The following is a 17,907-nucleotide window of genomic DNA, read 5'->3' as shown; positions in this document are numbered from 1 at the left end:
TGTGTGACTTACTCGTGAAGCGTCGTCTCGGGAAATCCCGAACAAGTCCAGCCTACGGTGGTCGAACAGCAGCTGCGCTCCACGCCACCGGACTTGCTCGCCGAAGGCCAAATATGGCAACAGGCCGACCTCACCCTGGTCTAGATTATTTCGAAGGAGAGCTTGGTGTCTGGTTTCAAAATAAAAGTGCTGCAAGTGGATACGGTATGTCGAGTTTAGAGTTAAGGGAAGTGGACGACATTGCGATTTCACGTTGCACCGACCGCCAAACCGCCGTTGAGGACGCTGTCTGCGTCGCCAACACTTAAACCTCTCCCGTCTCCGAATCTTGCCCCTAAACCCTCCCCCTCCCGACCCGGAAGTCCTCCCGCGTCGCCGCACTAGCAGAAGCGCTAAAACCATCGACACGACGCATTTCATTACGGAGTCCGTTTGGAGCGCCGCCAAGTTTGGACAAAGTAGGGCCACGGTGACTTGAACGTCACCAGACTAAGACGCCGTTCTTGGAGTCTTCGCGTCGGGAGCAACTCGTCTCGGTTCGGGAAGCCGTTCCGGCTATTTTAGCTTAGCGGGCCGGCCGCTGTCGAAGAGGAGCCGATGCGGCAAATAGACGAGTGTGATCGTCGCGTAAAAATGTGTGCGCAACCGACGGCGCGGTGCGCGCAGGAACGAGAAGAAAAGAAGCGGCGACCACGTCGAACATTCCCACCGGACGACGTTTTAAGGCTCCGCGAAGCAGGTTTGCACATTTCGGACGCTTTTGAACGGACTCCTCATCGCGTTCCCAAAAGCCATGAAATCCGTGGTGGCTGCCGTAGGTGTGGATCTGATGGCACCCCCTCGTGGTTGTTCGGATCCGGGGTTTGTCGGCACCGACGCCGCTTGACTAGGAACATAAACGCCAATTCTCCAAACGCCGTCGTACATGTAGACAATGGAAGACATTGATGAGAAATAACAAGGCGGCGTCCAATTCGCAACGCGAGACTTGATCGGGCCAAGCGTGCGTGACCTTCCTGAAAGCTGCGTTTTTGTCTCCTCGCATCCTGCAGGCGTCAGCCGAGAGCTTCGCCGTGAGCGGCAGGAGCCGGAGCTCCTCCGCATCAAAGAGGAAGAGGAGCCAGAGCCCGCTCGAGGTCAAGGCGAGGCGCCGGGTTCCGCTTTGATTAAAGAAGAAGAGCAGGAAGCCGACGTCAGCCACTTTCCACTGACGGTCATTGTGAAGAGTGAAGATGAGGATGAGGACGAAGCTGATGGAGGATCTGCATCAGGCGCCTTCTTTGCGCCGCTGACAGACAGCGACGACGCCACGTCACACGCTCCTGACACGGATGATGATGATGATGAGGAGGAGGAGGAGGAGGAACCGGAAGCGGAACCCTCCAAAGGTGCTGCGATGTGCCCCAGCAAACGTGTGAAATGTCCCCAGTGTGACAAAACATTTTACAACAAGTCGACATTGAAAAGACACACGAGGACACACACCGGAGAAAAGCCTTTTGCCTGCTCGATATGCGGGAAAGGATTCTCCATCAAGACAAACTTAACCAGGCACATCCGAAGACACGATGGAGAAAAAGCTTTTGCCTGCTTAGCTTGCCATAAACGATTCTCCATCAAGGAAGATTTGAAAATACACACAAGGACGCACACTGGGGTGAAACCTTTTGCTTGCTCCGTTTGCGGCCAAAGATTCTCTCGAAATACAATTTTAACGACACACAATAGGACACACACCGGGGAAAAACCTTTTGCCTGCACGCTGTGCGGCCTTCGATTCACTCAAAAGACAAATTTGACGAGGCACGCAAAAACCCACACCGGCGAGAAACCTTTCGCTTGTTCCGTCTGTGGGAAAACCTTTAACCGGAAGACAAATTTAGCGGCGCACTCCAAGACGCACGCCGAGGAGAAACAATTCGGTTGTGGCGAGTGCGAGAAAAGGTTTCATTTCAAGCGTGACGTTAAGAGACACAAATGCGCTGGCGAAAAGAGCGGCCAGCAATCAAGCTGCTGAAAGGGAAAAAAAGAGTCTGTGCTGCTCTTCAGTGAAGTATTCCCTTATACGGGGAAATTAAAACCGGACGTTGGACCAGACCCTTCAAAGTAAAACGGGAAATAATTGAGAGCATATTTGTCCGTTCACAACAATGTTACGTCAAAGGACGTGCGCAACGTACCGTCGGAGTGAAGAATTGTATTTCACCGTTGAGCTCTTCCGGTGCGTTCACACGCCGGCTGTTGAATAAAAGTTGCGAGCCGTCCGCTGGAGAGACCTCGTGCGATTCAACCGTTTGTCCTCCGTTTTTTCATCTTAGCCCAAGGCCGCGGTACTTGGATTGCTCGTCCACTTTGGAGAACGCTTTTGAAGGTCAGACGTGGCCTCAACGCAACCTCGCGGGAACATTTGAGAGCCAGCTGCCGCCTCATTTGTCCAAATGTTTAGCGCGCGTCTGCAAAGCGTTCCGGGGAACGTCAGAGAGCGGACGTGGCGGGTGCTCTTTATGGCCTCTAGGTGGCAGTACCGCCTCGGCCGTGGACTTCCGTGAGCGGAAGTTGTATGAAAGGGGACAAGAACTCGAAAGCGACTTCGGCCTGGACTGCTAGCATCGACGCTGGAGGTGGCCCCCTAAGGCCCGTCACTACTTTGCTGGGCTAAAGCAGGAACGATGACGCTTCGGTGTCCGGATTGCTAAGCTAAGGTTGCTAACCGTGGTGATTGTGTTCGTGGAAGCGAAAGAAAAGGCGCCGGGACGACAGAAGGGCGGGCGGAGGTAGGTTGCACCTTTGACGCTCTCCTCTTTGGGTCCGACTTTCCGAGAGGTGTCCGGAATGGAGCAGCGAGTGTCGAGTGGCCGTCGACTTCGCGGCATCGAAAACGAACCGCAACGGATTCGGTTTAGAGCAGCGACATTGGGCTCGGGAACAGTCGTCAGTGCCGAAAAATGAACCCCCACCCCCTCCCGGCTTGTCCTACATGAAGGCGATGCGCACTTAGCTTCAGTTGCTTGGCGCGTTAGAGAAAAATCACATTTTCCCAGCAATCATTTCTCATAGTCTCTCACAGCGAGACCTTTGGAGTAATAGCGCCACCCATTGACGAAAAAACCGTACGACGTGGGCGCCCTGAGTGAAGAGACTCGCGTGATGGCGAGGATGGCGACCGATCGTCCATGCCTTCCTTGTCGGCCTGAAAACGTCAGCTTCCGCCGTTCCGAATTTGTCGTCTCCTCCGGAAAAACTCGTCCAGTCAAGAACGTTTGGTCTGCTTTTCGATGTTGAAGCTAAATTCAAAAACTAAATTCGAATACGGGTGGGAGAGGGGCGACCGGACTTGGGCACCCCCGTTTGAGCGCTCCACCAACATACGGATTAGAAAGTGAGCCTTAACGACAAACAAAGACGAGACTTTTCCTTGTTCTTGACCGAAAGAAAAAAAATGGCTACTTGACTCAACCAAACGACTGTTTGTCTGCTCGTGTCCCGCAGACGTCATTGAAAACCGTCGACGACGGAGGAAGCGCGCGCCATGGAAAGGCGAGTGCAGCCCGAGCCCCCTCGTGCTGTCAAGGAAGAGAAGGAAGCGCCCACTCGCATGAAAGAGGAAGAGGAGGAGGCTGTCGTCACGTGGCCGTTCCCTTTTGCCCCCCTGAAGACCGAAGAGGATGAAGGCCGAGGTGCGAGGGAGGCCAGCGGAGGGGAGCGGCCGCCAAGAAGCAACTTGACTCAACACAGGACAAGCGAAGGTGAGGGCCAATCCCCGCCCGGCAACCTCGACGCGCCGCTATCCGATGGCGACAATGTCACCTCGGAATCTCGCATTAAGGAGGAGGAAAATCCTGGAGAGGACAAACGCTGGAAATGTTCCCAGTGCGGGAAAAGCTTTAGTGTGAAGTGGAACCTGAAAATACACGTGCGAGGACACACTGGAGCCAAACCTTTTACCTGCTCCAGTTGTGGGAAAGGATTCACCGTCAAGGAAAGTTTAATCTGCCACATGCGAATGCACACTGGAGAGAAACCGTTTGCCTGCCCCGTTTGTGGCCAGCGATTCGCCCAGAGGGGCATCTTAAGAACGCACGTGAGAACTCACACCGGGCAGAAAAACTTTGCCTGCTTGCTTTGCGGGAAAAGGTTCTCGGAGAAGGCGCATTTGACAAGTCACACAGCAACCCACACCGGCGAGAAACCGTTCTCCTGTTCGCTCTGCGGGAAACGCTTCTGTAGGAAGACCACGTTAACGAGGCACGCGAGAACGCACAGCGGAGAGAGACTCTTTACCTGCTCCATATGCGGGGAGAGATTCGGTCGGAAGACCAATTTGATGATGCACGCCAAAAGACACTCTGGAGAAAAACCGTTTGCGTGCCCGGATTGCGGCAAGGCCTTCTTGTCGAAGACCAATTTAACGGCGCACGTGAGGACGCACACGGGCGAGAAACCTTTTGCCTGCTCGGTCTGCGAGAAACGCTTCACTCATCAGGGAGCCTTGAAAGTGCACACAAGAACGCACACTGGCGACAAGCCGTTTGTCTGCTTGGTTTGCAATCACAGATTCACGGTTAAGGCAAATTTGATGCGACACACCAGAACGCACACTGGCGAGAAACCGTTTAGTTGCAGCGTGTGCGATCGGAGATTCACCAGTAACCAAAGTGTGAAAAAACACAAGTGTCGGGGTGAGCGTAACGGCAATCAGTGACGCTCTGCGTCGACTGACTCTTTGCTAAGCTGGAAAAGTTATAAGCCAATAAAACAATTTGCCTGCTCAGTTTGTGAGAAACGATTCACTCTCGAGACAAATTTGGCCACGCATACAAAGACACACAGTGGGGGGAAAGCCATTTGCCTGCTCAGTCTGTTGTCAAAGATTCCCTTTGAAATGAGATTTCGTCGCACACACAGTCATTCACTCTGGAGAGAAACCTTTTGCCTGCCCGGTTTGTGGTCAAAGGTTTGCGCTGAAGGCCAATTTAACAGTGCACCAAAGAACGCACACTGGGGAGAAACCCTTCAGTTGCAGCGTGTGCCATAAAAGATTCTCGAGTAAGCACCATGTGAAGAGGCACAAGTGCGTTGCCGACAAGAGTTGATCTTCACGAATTTTTTGCGATACAGTAATCTGTACAAGTGTATGCGTGTGTGTGATCGAGAGACAAAAAGAAAAAAAAGAGCTGGGATTTTGAGCATGTAAAGATGTGAAATAAATGAATTCATTAGTGAGAGAAGAACCGTGGTGTCATGTACTGTATCTATGAGGTAGAAGTTCATACATTCAACATGGCTATGAATGCCACATTCATGTTGCTCTTCATTTGTCATTTTTTTTACTATTCTTTTTCCCCATCTCTGTGTCAGCTTGACTTGACCAGTAGCCAAGAAGTTGCTCTCTGCGAGTGGAACAGATGGAAAACGTCTTGAATAAATTGGAAGTGGGCAAACACTTTTTAGTTGCTTACAAATACAGTGAAACTCCTCTACAATGAAAGCTACACGGACGAAAATACCCACTAGTGTGAAAAAATGTTCATGCATGAAAGCCATTCCCACTTTTTTGCCTCCCCTACAACGAAAAATCCCCCCGTTCCGATATTCGAAATAATACAACGCGATTCACTAGAACGAAAACAAGCCTTCCGCAAAAGTCTAATCCAACCTCAGCATGTCACAGCGACCTCTGCTGCTTCGTTCGGAAACGGCAACAGCAACCACCGCACTGGTTTACACATGCGCAGTAGTACAGGAAGTATTTGTTCTTGTTAGTTTCAGACCAGCACGAACGTTCCGCTCAAATGGCTATGAAACGGACCTTTGCAGACAGACCAAGGAGTTGTAAATGAGTTTCACTGTAGTATGAAAATAAGAATGGCAGACATTTGAGTGATTATGATCAATAAAAACCCCACAAGAATACGTTAACTCAATGACACCGGTTCGTAAACAATGGCGAGAAGAAGAAGCGAGCCAACCTGCTGCGTCGAGCACAACCGGAGGATGCTCGCGAATCGCCTCGTGTCGGTGACGTCGTCGTCGTCGCTCGGTCTCTTCGCTCCGACAAATGTCCTCCTCGTACTCTTCCTTTTTCACTCACGCTCGTTGCACACATTTTCACGTGACAATCGTCAACACTTGACGATTTGCGAACAAAAGCGTCGCTTTGTTTTGCGACTCGAGAGCTCGCCTAGCTACGCTAAAGCGAGCGAAGCTAAGCTAACCACGTCTGAGAAGCTGTCGACGCACGCGGAGACGAGTTTGTTCTTGTTCCGTAGTGACGGACGTCCTGTCGTCGTTTTAGTAATTAGTCCTCTAAATCGGGACTAAGTACTTAGGGAACCCACGTGGTTATATATACACTGTAAAAAAAGTGGAAGTCGGAGGGCAAAAATGACGACTATGTCGCAAAGGAAAAATAAGCAAACCGCTACCCACAAAGGAACAATTCTGAATGTCAACCTTCGCTCCAATAATTTATGGATTTATCAAATGAAATCATTTCAGTGCCAAGGGGAGAAAAATAACAGCAGCCCAGAGAGAGTTGTTGTCATCGGGATTTATTCAGGAAACACAAGCGCCAAAATGGGGCGACGTGAAATCAGCGGCTCAAAGATCAAGATGATATTCGAAGAGATAGACAGACAGATAGCAAGCTAACTACATTGCTAGGCAGCGGAGTGTGCACAGCGTTTATGACGAGTTTTTTTTCAAATGTAGATACACGGTCGGAATTTAGAGTCGAGCGACATTTGGATGTGTTGCAATACTGCTCGCTGTGCAGCAGGGGTCCTTGGAGAGCTCCTACGAATGAAACCTCGAGTACAGAACCGCTGCCTGACACACGACAAAGTCTCCTCGATTGAAGCGGGCGACGCCCTCCCCTCAACTCAAGTCGAGTGCATTTCTCGAGCACTTTAACGCTGTTTAAAAATGTGCTGTACACGGAGCAAAGATCATAGGAGTATGTACAACAAGAAACAATCCAAAATACATTAATAACGACCGACGTTTCACTCGATGCGGTCTTTAAACAAGGTCAAGAATCGTTGACTGACGTGACACGGCTCACGAGCATGCGGGAAGGTTGGCGCGAACATTCCAAACGACGGCCTTTTAAAAAGCACAACAGCAAACGCGGGGGGAGGCGGCTCACGTCGGGCTCGCGCGACACAAACAAAACCGGCGGCGTCGAGGCGAGCGAGAAAAGTCAACCGCGTCCCTCGCCCTCAGCGCCTGAGATGCCCGATCACGGCGTAGGACATCTCAAGGACACTCGAGGAGGAGGCACCCCCGATGCACGAATGTCACAACACAAACAACCACGATTGAGAGTAAAAGAAGGCGGGCGCCCGAACAATCGGCAAGCGCGGCGCGATGACGTCACTGGGCGCATTGGAAGACCCGATCCGAGCCTAGGCTTCGGCCCCGGCCTCCGGGTGGCCGTCGCGGCCGGGGCACCGATGCGACTTGATCTGGCCCTGACGGGAGAAGCTTCGGTCGCAGCCGCTGCAGCGGAAGGGCTTCTCGCCGCTGTGGATCCTCGCGTGCGGCACCAAAGTGGCCTTGCGAGTGAATCTCTTGCCGCACAGCGAGCAGGCGAAAGGCTTCTCCCCGGTGTGCGTGCTGCTGTGCGCCTTCAAGTTTTTCTTTTCGATAAAGGTTTGACCGCACACCGAGCAGGCAAAAGGTTTGTTTTCCGCGTGCCTGAGCGCGTGCTTGTTCAGGATGGACTTGAGAGAGAAGCTCTGACCGCAGACCGAGCAGGCAAAAGGTTTCTCCCCGCTGTGCATGCGCGCGTGCGAGTCTAAACCTTTCTTTTCGGTGAACGTCTTGCCACAAACTGAGCAGGCGAAGGGCTTCTCCCCGGCGTGTCTCAGCATGTGGCTCGCCAAATTCGCCTTGACGGAGAAGCTTTGACCGCAGAGCGAGCAGACAAAAGGTTTATCTCCGGTGTGTATTCGGATGTGCGACGTCAACTGTTTCTCATCGGCGAATCTTCGGTCGCAATGCGTGCAGGCAAAACGTTTCTCCTCGGTGTGTTCTTTTGCGTGTCTTGATAAATTGGACTTGAAGGAGAATCGTTTACCGCAGAACGAGCAGACAAAGGGCTTTTCGCCGGTGTGGGTTTTCGCGTGACTGTGCCGAATTAGGCTGTCCTTGGCGGTAAATCGTTTGCCGCACAGCAAGCAGGCGAAAGGTTTCTCCCCGGTGTGCACCACGGAGTGCTTTGTCAAATTGGACTTGACGGAAAAGCTCCGGCCGCAAACGGAGCACGCAAAGGGTTTTTCGCCCGTGTGCGTTCTCTCGTGCGCCGGCAAAGCGGACTTAAAGGAGAATCTTTTGCCACAAATTGAGCAGGCAAAAGGTTTTTCCACAGGGTGCGTTCTGGCGTGCGCTCTCCACAGCGCCTTGCTGGAAAAGGTTTGGCCGCAGTGAGCGCATGGGAAACATCTTCCGTCGCCGTGGCATGTCGTGTCACCTTGGGGCTCTTCTTCCTCCTCATCATCATCATCATCATCGTCGTCGTCATTGGCATCGGATAGCGGCGCGATGAGGCCGTCCGTCGGCGGTGCTTCGGCTTCTCCGTCAGCATCTTCATCTACAGCGGTCACTGTAAACCGGGTGACTTCATCATCCTCCCCCTCTTCCTTTTTGATGCGGGCGGGCTCCCCTTCCTCTTTAAAGTGCAGCAACTCGGGCTCCTTCTCCTCCTTCGCGTTCAGCTGCTCGGGCTCTTCTTCCCCGACGTCTGCCGGACAAAAACAGAGATGGGCAAGGTCAAACTTCAAGATCAGATTATGAGTTTGACGCGGTGTATCACGAGCCAGGTTTAGGAGGGGGGACTTTTTTCCCCCCCCGCAATGCTTTGGGAGCAAAATCGGCAGAGCGGATGCGGCCTGCCCATAGCGAGTGACTCCCGACAAAAGGAGAGCCCCCGCCCTGCGAATCTGACGTTCGAGTTGCCGGTCACGGCGAAATAACCACCACGCCCAAGAGATGAGGACAAAAGTGCGTCGGGGATGGTCCGCAATTCGACGCATTCAACACGCCAGGCCGCTCACGAATAAGCCCACAGAGGAAGAAATGAGCGAACCTGCCCCGCGGAGCGCAAGCCCTCGTTGACGACGACCTTGTGGCTCGGCCTCTTCGCTCCGCCAGATTTCCTCCTCACACTCTTCCTTTTTCACGCTCCTCGCGCACATTTTCACGCGACAGCCGACGACGCCTTTCCCGATGCCCGCTGAGTTTGCGAACGGACCGAGCGCGTCTCTTTGTTTGCCGAGCTAAAGCGACGCTACGCTAAGCCGAGCTAAGCTAACCGGGCCCGAGAAGTCCCGACTTGCAGCGAGAAGTTTACCCGGCCGGGCAAGAATATTTGACGAATTATGTTTGAGCTCAGTCGTCTCGTCGAGGTTTTGGTACTTTCGTCACAAATTCCCGGGGGAGGGGGGTGGTAATTAGCGTAGCCGTACGGTTCCATTCGAAACGCTGCCCGGAAGTAGGTCAGGAGCGGAAGGGGGAGGGGCAAAGCCAATGACGCATAAGACGCGTTGGGTAAACGGCTGCCTTCGGAGACGCCGAGGGCGCTCCGCTCTCATTCAATTCCGCTCTAGCCGCCACTGGCTCAGCCACTCGGCTAATGCTGTTTTATATGACACGTTTTCACTTCTTTTGTCGGTTTTGGTCGGTGGCTGGAGTCATTCTTTAGGTACGTGCATCACAGTATTCCAAATACACAACATAACCCCCTCGCCTCTCCACTCAAACACGGGCCATCGTTTTAATATCATTCCCGCTTCTTTGACAGGTTTCTTGCTGTGTGTCTAGAATCACAGCAAAGCTCATTGCCTTGATGAAGACCAAGCTGAAGCCGCTCTTGAACAAACCGAGGCAGGTGTGCTCGTTAGTTTGAGGAAAGAGACGAAAGTGTGAGGTGCAAACGGCAAGATGTCGATTTTTTTCCAAACTACTGCAGTCCCAAATTCCAATAGTGAGGGTGAAACGGTATGTGGCCCCGAATAATGTGCGTTTGGTTATTGCCGTGCATCTGTGCATGTTGGACATCGTGCAATCGTGTATTTTTCGCCCCGTTTTTCACCCCCCCCTTCCCGGATTGGCCATTTGGGAGAAAGAAAACCGGGGGGGGAGGGTCAGTTCATTGCCTTTATTCCACAGCTTTGCTGACGCCGCTCGCAAAGGAACCGAGTGTGCTTCACATCTCCTTCCAGCAGTGACAAACTGCACAGCTCAAAGACATTCAGAGGCAAAGCTAAGAGAACCGACTTGGCTTATTAAAATGACCGCCCCCCCCACCCCAAAAAAGTACACAGACACTGAGACATCTTAGTGAGTTTTGAAAGTAGCTTTTCTGATGATCACTTTGTGCGCGAGCAGGCTTGTGACTCCGCCCCTTGCACGGAATCTCCTTCGTCACACGCTGCAAGTGACTGGTTTCTCACCCGCGTGTCTTCTTGCGTGTCTTGTTAAATTTCTCTTGACAGAGAATTGTTGCCCACAAACTGAGCAACCAAAAGGCTTCTCTCCAGTGTGCGTTCTGGTGTGCGTCGTTAAATTTGCCTTGATGGAAAACCTTTGACCGCAAACTAAACAGGCAAAGGGTTGTTCTCCGGTGTGTGTTCTTGTGTGCGCGATCAAATTTGCCCTCTGAGTGAATCTTTTGTCACAAAGCGAACATGCAAAAGGTCTGCCGCCCGTGTGCGTCCTCATGTGCGCGGTCAAGGTGTTACTCTGAGTGAATCGGCGTCCGCAAAATAAGCAGGCAAATGGTTTCTCCCCCGTGTGCGTTCTTTGGTGCGTTCCCAAATCCCCCTTTCTCGAGAATGTTTTACCGCAAACCGAGCAGGCAAAGGGTTTTTCTCCCGTGTGCGTTCTCGAGTGTCTTTTCAGGGACGACCTGTAGAAAAATTTGTCACACTGAGAGCATTTTGCATACTTTTTGTCCAGGTGAAACGCCACGCCGACACGAGAGCCTTCGTCGTCGTCATCGGTGTCCGAAGAGTGCAACGTTACGTCATCGCCGTCCGAGAGCGGAGCTAAGGGGCTGCGTGACGCCTCTCCTCCACGGTGGTCTCCGTCACCTTCTGCTCTTGGCGGTTGTGACTCGCCGCTGCCTGAAGGCTTCGCCCCTCCCTTCTCCTCACTCTGACCTTCGTCTTCTTCAATCTTCACGGCGACGCAAGTCAATGGAAACTTGCTGATGTCATCCTCCTGCTCTTCCTCTTTAAGGTGTGGCGGCGGCTCTGGTTCGTCTTCCTCTTTCACGCGGGAAGTGATCGTCTCCTGCTGCTCGGGGCGGAGATCTTCGGTGACGTCTACACAATACAAGATGACAAGAACACAACGTTCGCTCACGTCATGCTTTGATCAGTCTCGTGTCATGACTTGAAGGTTGGATATGAGCAAAAGAAGAGTTTCCCTCAAATAGAACCCTCAGTCGTGACGTCAAACGTCTTATCGCGTATTCGTTTCCGCTCCGTGGTGTCCGTTTTCAACACGCACTTTGTCAAAGGGGCACAAACTGGAGATGGGCGTGTCGTTCTGGAGCGCGTTTGCCCGGCCCGGTTCATGACAAGAACATGCCTCGAAGTGAGCCGGCGTTGACCCCACCATGTCGTGTCACACGTGAGGCCACGCCCCTTGACGGCACGCAATCGAACACGACAATGCGTACAAGAATGCTATGTTTGTATCTTCTTGCTAGACGATGCGGTGCTTTTTGTTTGCGTTATTGACGCAAACATTTTTAAAAATCGAGTCGGTTTTCGTTCCAACGAAAAAAAAGGTTGAGTGGCTCTAGGTAGCATTGAGCTAGTGCCTTGATCACGGAATGGGTCAAACTTGTACATCAAAGTCCCCCCCCCCCTCATACAGATTGTTGTACTAAAGGAGCAAAGGCCACAATCTGTCGGTCATTACGTTGAAAACAAAAGTAAGCAAGTGAAATTGCGAAGGGGAGAAACCTTTTCCGTGGAACCCAATTCGAGGCTTTTTGCAAGGCGCGTCCAGTCGTGGACGTTGTCGCTCGTCTCCCTCTTTTGGTTCCTCCTCGAACTCTTCGCCCTTCACACTTTTATCACACATGTTGGCACGATGAGCCCGAGTCGTTCCACTCACACGCAATCTTCCGTTCGGGTCTCGATGCGCGACTCCGTTAGCGGCTAGTGAGCTAAGCTAAGTTCAATGCTTAGAAACGTCAATGCGGCCTCGGGCGAGTTTATCCAGGCACAAATATTCACCGAATGATATTTGAGTCCGCTACACGCTTCGGCGCCTTACGCAGTTTTCAGAAACTCATTGAATGAAGTGCATTTAGTGACCCGAACCGCACGCCACAAAAGCACCGCGGCGGATACAGCGGGGCGAACTACGGCAAGCCCACTTAGACAAACCACATGTGTGAAGCGATGCGGGAGGGAGACTCGTGTGTTTAGCTCTAAGGACCACAACATAAAACCGTACAGAAAGTCGCGCATCGTGAAACGCGTGAATTGGCGAACAGTTCTCCTCGGGCACGCGATCGTGACGAGTTGTACCATAAATTTCGGCACTTGCTGTGTGCCGCTCTCTCCACTAGATGGCAGCCATGCCCGGGCCAAGGTGTTCCAAGACCGGATGTTACGCTAAAGGTCACGGGAAGTCATCACGTTTTGATGACGCGACTTTCGTGTTTTGAAGTTCCTACCAGCACAGTTTGGAACCGACTTGAAACCCAACGCAGGACGCCCATCGCTACATTAGAGGGTCTAGAGCGAGAGAGAAACATCCATTATTCATACTTTCATATTTCTGTCCGGGTAAAGTCTTCTCAGTGCAGGTCGGAACTTCTGACGACTTAGCTTAGCTCGCTGGCAGCTAACAAAGACACACGCTAGTTAGCAACGCAAAGTACAAGTTCGAGTGTCGCACCTTGTTCACGCTCGCGTGAAAATGTGTGCGAAACGCGTGAAAGAAGAAGAGTACGAGGAGGAAGTGTGTGCGCCGAAAGCGAGCGAGCGACGAGGTCAACAAGGACCGGACGCCGTCTGCGGGAAGTCTCGAGTGGAGCCCCGCGGAAAAGGTTGTTTCACTTCGCACTCTTGGATTTTGTGTTTATAATCATGATCGTTGTCGGCGTCGTCGTTTTGATGGTGAAAAAAAAGATCTGGATTCGCCATTTTCTTCAAATCGGGCTTCCGTCATGCGGTCGTCACAATGCGCCGTGACGGTTACAGACGTGATCGAAAATGACGTCATCACGTTGAAACATCAAACGAGTCGAGTCGAATGCAAAGATGAGAAGAAATGCGAGAATCGCTTCCAAACGGGCCTCCTTTTTAAACATGTTTTTGGACGGTCGTGACTCAGAATAAATAGCGCTTAAATAGCGCTGCCGCTGTTGTGAAAGCGCTATATAAATCAGCATGTATTGTATTGTATTGTATTGTATTGTATTAAAAAATCCTCTGTTGTGAGAGGTTAAAAAAGTGAAAACAAATGAAAAAAAATGTTTCATCGGTCATCATGAAATTCAACAATTGCAACGAAGGAAAAAAAAAATAATAATACATTTTATTTCTAAGCGCCTTTCAAGACACCCAAGGGCACTTTACAATAACAAAAAACACAAAACAATACGGGTTGAGCAGCGGCAGCCAAAACGCGCCAGCGTTCACTCAACCCGAAATTCAGAAAGAAACCACAATGGGGGCACGGGGGGCAGAAAAAAACCCAAGCTCGAACTACCCTCATTTTGAGGATAATTTGAGTGACTCCTGCACAAGCATATGACAGTTACAACAGGTGAAATGAGGGAATATATGAGGCATTCGTGCATATTTTCTTCAGGGGAAGGTCGAGATGGCAGAAATGAGTCTTACACTCGAGTAGGTTGATCAGGGTCTGAAAAGTGAAAAGTGCTCAGACCGCTCGTATCATAAAATTGGTAGTCGATAAAATGACGCTCCCACTGGCCTTGTGAAAAATCTTGCCTCCTTCATTGGTGGCTCAGCGGCACCCAAATACTGCACATTTCTTCTGTCATCAACGGAGAGTGTCTCGTGAAAAATGGCGATACGAATCAGCAAATAAAACCTCAGCAACAAGAATATTTTCTTGACCTTGTTCTGCTCATCTGAAGCAGAGGACGAAGAGGCTCCCCGCAATCAAGGCGAAGCGCAGCTGCGGTCTCCTGGCATGAAAGAGGAGCAGGATGAGGAGCCCCTACACCTAAAAGAGGAAGAGGGGGATGTCACGGCGTGGCCCGTGACCTTTGCTCCTTTGAAGAGCGAAGATGGTGAGGATGAAGGTGAACGTCGGGAGAGCAAGGCGGCGGCGCTTCTCAGCGGCGGCGGGAGCTCAAATCAACGGGGGACAGCAGAAGGTGATGCGGACGGCCTCCTCGCTCCATTATCGGATAGCGACCCCGCGACGTCACACACCGACGACGACGACGGATCTGATGAAGCTGCGACGGCATTTCATACTGACAGCAAGCGCTGCAAATGCCGTCAGTGTGGGAAAACGTTTGCGGACCGCTGGGTTTTGAAACGGCACGTGAGAATACACACCGGTGAGAAACATTTTGCCTGCTCGGTTTGCGGTCAGAGGTTCGCGTATAAGAGTCATTTGACCAAACACACCATCACGCATACCGGCGAGAAACCTTTTGCCTGCTCAGTTTGCGGCCAACGGTTCTCCGTCAAGAGAGACTTAAGAAATCACACCCGGATCCACAGCGGGGAGAAACCTTTTTCCTGCTCGGACTGCGGTCAGAGATTCTCTCTGAAGGGAAACTTAACCATACACTCCAGAACACATACCGGAGAGAAACCTTTTGCCTGCTCTCTGTGCGCTCAAAGGTTCTCCCATAAAAGTCAACTGACGGTGCACACGAGGACTCACACGGGCGAGAGACCGTACGCGTGCGCAATCTGTGGTCAGAGTTTCTCTGAAAACAAAGATTTGAGAGAACACTTAAAGAGGCACACTGGCGAGAAACCGTACGCCTGCGCCGTTTGCGGCAACAGTTTCTCTTACAAGGGACATTTGACCATCCACACCAAAATACATACCGGCGAGAAGCCCTTCACCTGCTCCATTTGTGGCCAAATCTTTACTCGCAGAGATGATTTGACGAGCCACACGAGAACACACACGCAGTAAGCCGAGAAGGCGGCGACATGCCCGCCTGCCGACGCTTGGGAAACTTGCGTCACTTTCAGACGGCCACCGGCGGCGCCTCAGCTGCAACCAAAGCCGATCCAAGTCCGCCCCTCTTTTGACGGCAAATGTCAATATCAGCGGGGGTCTCGCTGAAATTGACATTTGTGGGCGAAGTTGAGGTGTGCGAGAGAGCGGACGACGGCTCACCTCTGGGCCAAATGCGCAAGCCCGTTGCTGCGATTGGCCGGAACCGCGACGGCTGGCGATACGCTCACGACCGAACGCACCCCGCGGTGCGTAACGCATCTTGAGGCTGGTTGAAATCGGTCGGCGTGCTCTGGTGGACCTCGTCGCTCGACGTCCTCTTTTGCGCGGCAAAGTTCCTCGCCGCGGTTGTCTTCTTCTTGTTCCTTTGGACACGCCTTGCACACATCGTGGGGGGGGGGGTGATGATTCACTTGTTCTGGCAATGTCCGTATCCCAACACATTTTGGAAAGATTTCTGATTGATCATCGTGACTCTGACTTGAGGCTTCAATGGAAAAATACACAGTTTGGCTTCTTCAATAACAATGAAAAAAAAAGTCAAAACAAGAAACTAAGCAGTACCAAAACTCTATTCTGGACTCCAAAAACAAGACTCTGGCTATATATGCTCTTTATTTGCAATTTTGGTTTCATATTCTGCTCCTTCTGTTTTTCTCCACGTATTCTCTACATGTTGTCATAACTTGTTTGTTTTGTTTACTGTGAATTGTAATGTGATTTGCTGAATAAAGACCAAAAAAATCTCTTCCTGCTTCGGCACATTTTCCTTTTTTATTCTGACAATAATGCAAGTAGGCCTCCCACTTGACACTGCCGCTCATCGTTGTCCCTTTCTTTGGAGGGATTCTGTTCGTTTTTTTAAAAAAAATAAAATCACAAAGCGACAGTCGCATTACTGTACACGTAATGCCGGAGCCACACACACACACACGAGAGAATCCTTGCCCGCGTCTGCATCACGACTATTTCCAACCCCCTCCCAAAAAGCGTGTTCGAAAGCCGTGTCATCCAGAAACAGAGATTCCGCGGCATCGTGCGCTAAACGTGTCGGCGAAAGGTCGGCGATCGGCAGCAAAGAGCGCAGCCTCCGTTTCTTGCACAGCTTCAAGGACCGGCGCTCTTGTCGCCGGCGCACCTGTGGCGCTTCACCTCGCGCTTGACGTAAAACCTTTTGTCGCACACGCTGCATTTGAAAGGTTTCTCGCCGGTGTGCGTCCGAATGTGGGTGGTTAAATTTTTCTTTTCGGTGAATCGTTTACCGCACACCGTGCAGCCAAAAGGTTTTTCGCCGGTGTGCGTTCTTGTGTGCATCGTCAAATCGCCCTTCTGAGTGAATCTTTTACCACAAAACGAGCAGGCAAAAGGCTTTTCTCCCGTGTGCGTTCTCGTGTGAATGGTTAAATTTGTGTTTTTTGCGAATCTTTTACCGCAGACGAAGCAGGCAAAGGGTTTCTCCCCAGTGTGCGTTCTGGTGTGCATCGTTAAATTTGTCTTTAATGAGAATCTTTTGCCGCAAAGTGAGCAGGCGAATGGTTTTTCTCCGGTGTGGGTTCTGGCGTGCCTTATCAACAGTGACTTTCTGTCGAACGTTTTGTCACACTGCGAGCATTCCACCTGCTTTTTGTCAGCGTGACTCGACACGTCGCCTTTTGAGCGTTCGCCGCCATCGTTGTCCCGCGAGTGCGACGTTGCGTCATCGCTATCCGAGCGCGGCGCCAAGAGGGCGTCTGATCGGGACCCTCCGACGTCACCTTCTTCACTCTTCACAATGACGGTCAAAGGAAAGGCGGTGATATCCTCCTCCTGCTCTTCTTCTTTCAGGTTGGGGAGCTCGGCCTCGCGCTGCCCGAGACAAAGATCTTCCTCCCCGATGTCTGCTGGGCACAAGAAGACCGAGTGGCGCATGGTTTGCTCAAGTCGACTTTTGCTCATTCGAGTCTCACTCATGTCGTGACTTTGATGCCATGGTTTGGACATGTCACGTGTTTTTGGCAACATTTTGAATTTGGAAAATGTCTGAATTAAATGTTTAAGTAGGTGTTCTCCGGATGAAGATTCGGAATTGAGCGCTCCGAACACGGCGATGTTGTGGCTAAGAAATGAAAAGAGAGCAAACCTGCACCTTGGAACTCAATTGGAGGCTCCCCGAAAACAGCGTCCGGCGGTTGCCTCGGTTGCTCGCTCTCCTCTTTTGTTCCCCCGACCTTCTCCTCGTACTCTTCTTTCACACCCTTTGCACACATTTCCCCACGGCAATCGCTGCACTCAAACTGCCCACAAGCGCGTCTCCGCGAGTAGCTAACAAGCTAGGCTAAGCTAGCTCGAGAAGCTTCGTCGTGCAGCGAGTCGAGGCGAGCAGCGTACGAATGTTGACCCGGTAGTGTTTTTATTCTCGTTGACTAGTGTTAGGCGATGGATTCGAGACCTGAACTGATTCGGGAACACGGTACATATGAAGGCCAGCGCGTGCGGTAATGGAAAAGACAACCTTAAGTAGCTTCGCGGTGGGCTAGTACGGAATGGCTACTTGGACAAACTACATAAAGACTCGTGTCTTCGGCTGTCGAAAAGAAATCGGTGGCTTGGGTAGAAGTAAATACGCATTTATAACGCAGGTGGGGATGCTGAAGGAAAATGGATCGCTATTCGCTACGTGCTGTGCAATCGTATATAAATCTTTTTTCATCGCTGATACGATCGGAT

The 17,907-nt window shown here is 51.5% G+C and overlaps 6 protein-coding genes across 11 annotated transcripts; 3 read left to right on the top strand and 3 right to left on the bottom strand.

The window, feature by feature from the left end:
- Positions 1–219: 219 nt before the first annotated feature.
- Positions 220–2,197, top strand: LOC127599082 (oocyte zinc finger protein XlCOF20-like). The gene is made up of 2 exons (XM_052062754.1): positions 220–739; positions 1,053–2,197. The coding sequence occupies exons 1-2, from the start codon at positions 598–600 to the stop codon at positions 2,015–2,017; spliced, it is 1,107 nt and encodes a 368-aa protein (XP_051918714.1). The 5' UTR covers positions 220–597; the 3' UTR covers positions 2,018–2,197.
- Positions 2,198–2,674: 477 nt separating this feature from the next.
- Positions 2,675–5,063, top strand: LOC127599068 (gastrula zinc finger protein XlCGF8.2DB-like). Of its 2 annotated transcripts, none has more exons than XM_052062732.1 (2): positions 2,675–2,774; positions 3,490–5,063. In XM_052062732.1, exon 2 carries the CDS (start codon positions 3,530–3,532, stop codon positions 4,700–4,702), a length of 1,173 nt encoding a protein of 390 aa, XP_051918692.1. In that variant the 5' UTR covers positions 2,675–2,774; positions 3,490–3,529; the 3' UTR covers positions 4,703–5,063. The 2 variants fall into 2 exon arrangements, with proteins under 2 accessions (XP_051918692.1, XP_051918693.1); XM_052062733.1 differs by lacking the exon at positions 2,675–2,774 and adding an exon at positions 3,311–3,379.
- A 1,472-nt stretch (positions 5,064–6,535) lies between these two features.
- On the bottom strand, positions 6,536–9,506 carry LOC127599050 (gastrula zinc finger protein XlCGF57.1-like). The gene is made up of 2 exons (XM_052062701.1): positions 9,089–9,506; positions 6,536–8,743 (listed from the first exon to the last, which is right to left on the bottom strand). The coding sequence occupies exons 1-2, from the start codon at positions 9,195–9,197 to the stop codon at positions 7,407–7,409; spliced, it is 1,446 nt and encodes a 481-aa protein (XP_051918661.1). The 5' UTR covers positions 9,198–9,506; the 3' UTR covers positions 6,536–7,406.
- A 639-nt stretch (positions 9,507–10,145) lies between these two features.
- On the bottom strand, positions 10,146–12,530 carry LOC127599092 (oocyte zinc finger protein XlCOF6.1-like). The gene is made up of 2 exons (XM_052062765.1): positions 11,976–12,530; positions 10,146–11,327 (listed from the first exon to the last, which is right to left on the bottom strand). Exons 1-2 carry the CDS (start codon positions 12,094–12,096, stop codon positions 10,426–10,428), a joined length of 1,023 nt encoding a protein of 340 aa, XP_051918725.1. The 5' UTR covers positions 12,097–12,530; the 3' UTR covers positions 10,146–10,425.
- A 113-nt stretch (positions 12,531–12,643) lies between these two features.
- On the top strand, positions 12,644–15,745 carry LOC127599070 (gastrula zinc finger protein XlCGF17.1-like). Of its 2 annotated transcripts, none has more exons than XM_052062735.1 (2): positions 12,644–13,072; positions 14,132–15,745. In XM_052062735.1, exons 1-2 carry the CDS (start codon positions 12,943–12,945, stop codon positions 15,154–15,156), a joined length of 1,155 nt encoding a protein of 384 aa, XP_051918695.1. In that variant the 5' UTR covers positions 12,644–12,942; the 3' UTR covers positions 15,157–15,745. The 2 variants fall into 2 exon arrangements, with proteins under 2 accessions (XP_051918695.1, XP_051918696.1); XM_052062736.1 differs by having other exon boundaries at positions 12,645–13,072; positions 14,135–15,745.
- A 325-nt stretch (positions 15,746–16,070) lies between these two features.
- Positions 16,071–17,900, bottom strand: LOC127599102 (gastrula zinc finger protein XlCGF7.1-like). Of its 4 annotated transcripts, none has more exons than XM_052062787.1 (2): positions 17,321–17,900; positions 16,071–17,081 (listed from the first exon to the last, which is right to left on the bottom strand). In XM_052062787.1, the coding sequence occupies exons 1-2, from the start codon at positions 17,445–17,447 to the stop codon at positions 16,309–16,311; spliced, it is 900 nt and encodes a 299-aa protein (XP_051918747.1). In that variant the 5' UTR covers positions 17,448–17,900; the 3' UTR covers positions 16,071–16,308. The 4 variants fall into 4 exon arrangements, with proteins under 4 accessions (XP_051918747.1, XP_051918748.1, XP_051918749.1 ...); XM_052062788.1 differs by having other exon boundaries at positions 16,071–17,078; XM_052062789.1 differs by having other exon boundaries at positions 17,327–17,900.
- Positions 17,901–17,907: the final 7 nt, after the last annotated feature.

This window comes from Hippocampus zosterae, chromosome 4 (assembly GCF_025434085.1).
Source record: "Hippocampus zosterae strain Florida chromosome 4, ASM2543408v3, whole genome shotgun sequence".
In the NCBI taxonomy this organism is placed as follows: Eukaryota; Metazoa; Chordata; class Actinopteri; order Syngnathiformes; family Syngnathidae; genus Hippocampus; species Hippocampus zosterae.
The sequence above is the reverse complement of the archived record's forward strand: the minus strand, read 5'-3'. Positions and strand labels throughout refer to the sequence as shown.

Coding starts and splice junctions, on each gene's coding strand:
- LOC127599068 (XM_052062732.1), top strand. CDS start 3,530: ATGGAAAGGCGAGTGCAGCCCGAGCCCCCTCGTGCTGTCAAGGAAGAG.
- LOC127599050 (XM_052062701.1), bottom strand. CDS start 9,197: ATGTGCGCGAGGAGCGTGAAAAAGGAAGAGTGTGAGGAGGAAATCTGG. Junction 8,744..9,088: donor GCTTGCGCTCCGCGGGGCAG/GTTCGCTCATTT, acceptor TTTGTCCGGCAG/ACGTCGGGGAAGAAGAGCCC.
- LOC127599092 (XM_052062765.1), bottom strand. CDS start 12,096: ATGTGTGATAAAAGTGTGAAGGGCGAAGAGTTCGAGGAGGAACCAAAA. Junction 11,328..11,975: donor AATTGGGTTCCACGGAAAAG/GTTTCTCCCCTT, acceptor TGTATTGTGTAG/ACGTCACCGAAGATCTCCGC.
- LOC127599070 (XM_052062735.1), top strand. CDS start 12,943: ATGTGTGCGAAACGCGTGAAAGAAGAAGAGTACGAGGAGGAAGTGTGT. Junction 13,073..14,131: donor AGTGGAGCCCCGCGGAAAAG/GTTGTTTCACTT, acceptor GCTCATCTGAAG/CAGAGGACGAAGAGGCTCCC.
- LOC127599102 (XM_052062787.1), bottom strand. CDS start 17,447: ATGTGTGCAAAGGGTGTGAAAGAAGAGTACGAGGAGAAGGTCGGGGGA. Junction 17,082..17,320: donor AATTGAGTTCCAAGGTGCAG/GTTTGCTCTCTT, acceptor TCTTGTGCCCAG/CAGACATCGGGGAGGAAGAT.
- LOC127599082 (XM_052062754.1), top strand. CDS start 598: ATGCGGCAAATAGACGAGTGTGATCGTCGCGTAAAAATGTGTGCGCAA. Junction 740..1,052: donor TTTAAGGCTCCGCGAAGCAG/GTTTGCACATTT, acceptor CGCATCCTGCAG/GCGTCAGCCGAGAGCTTCGC.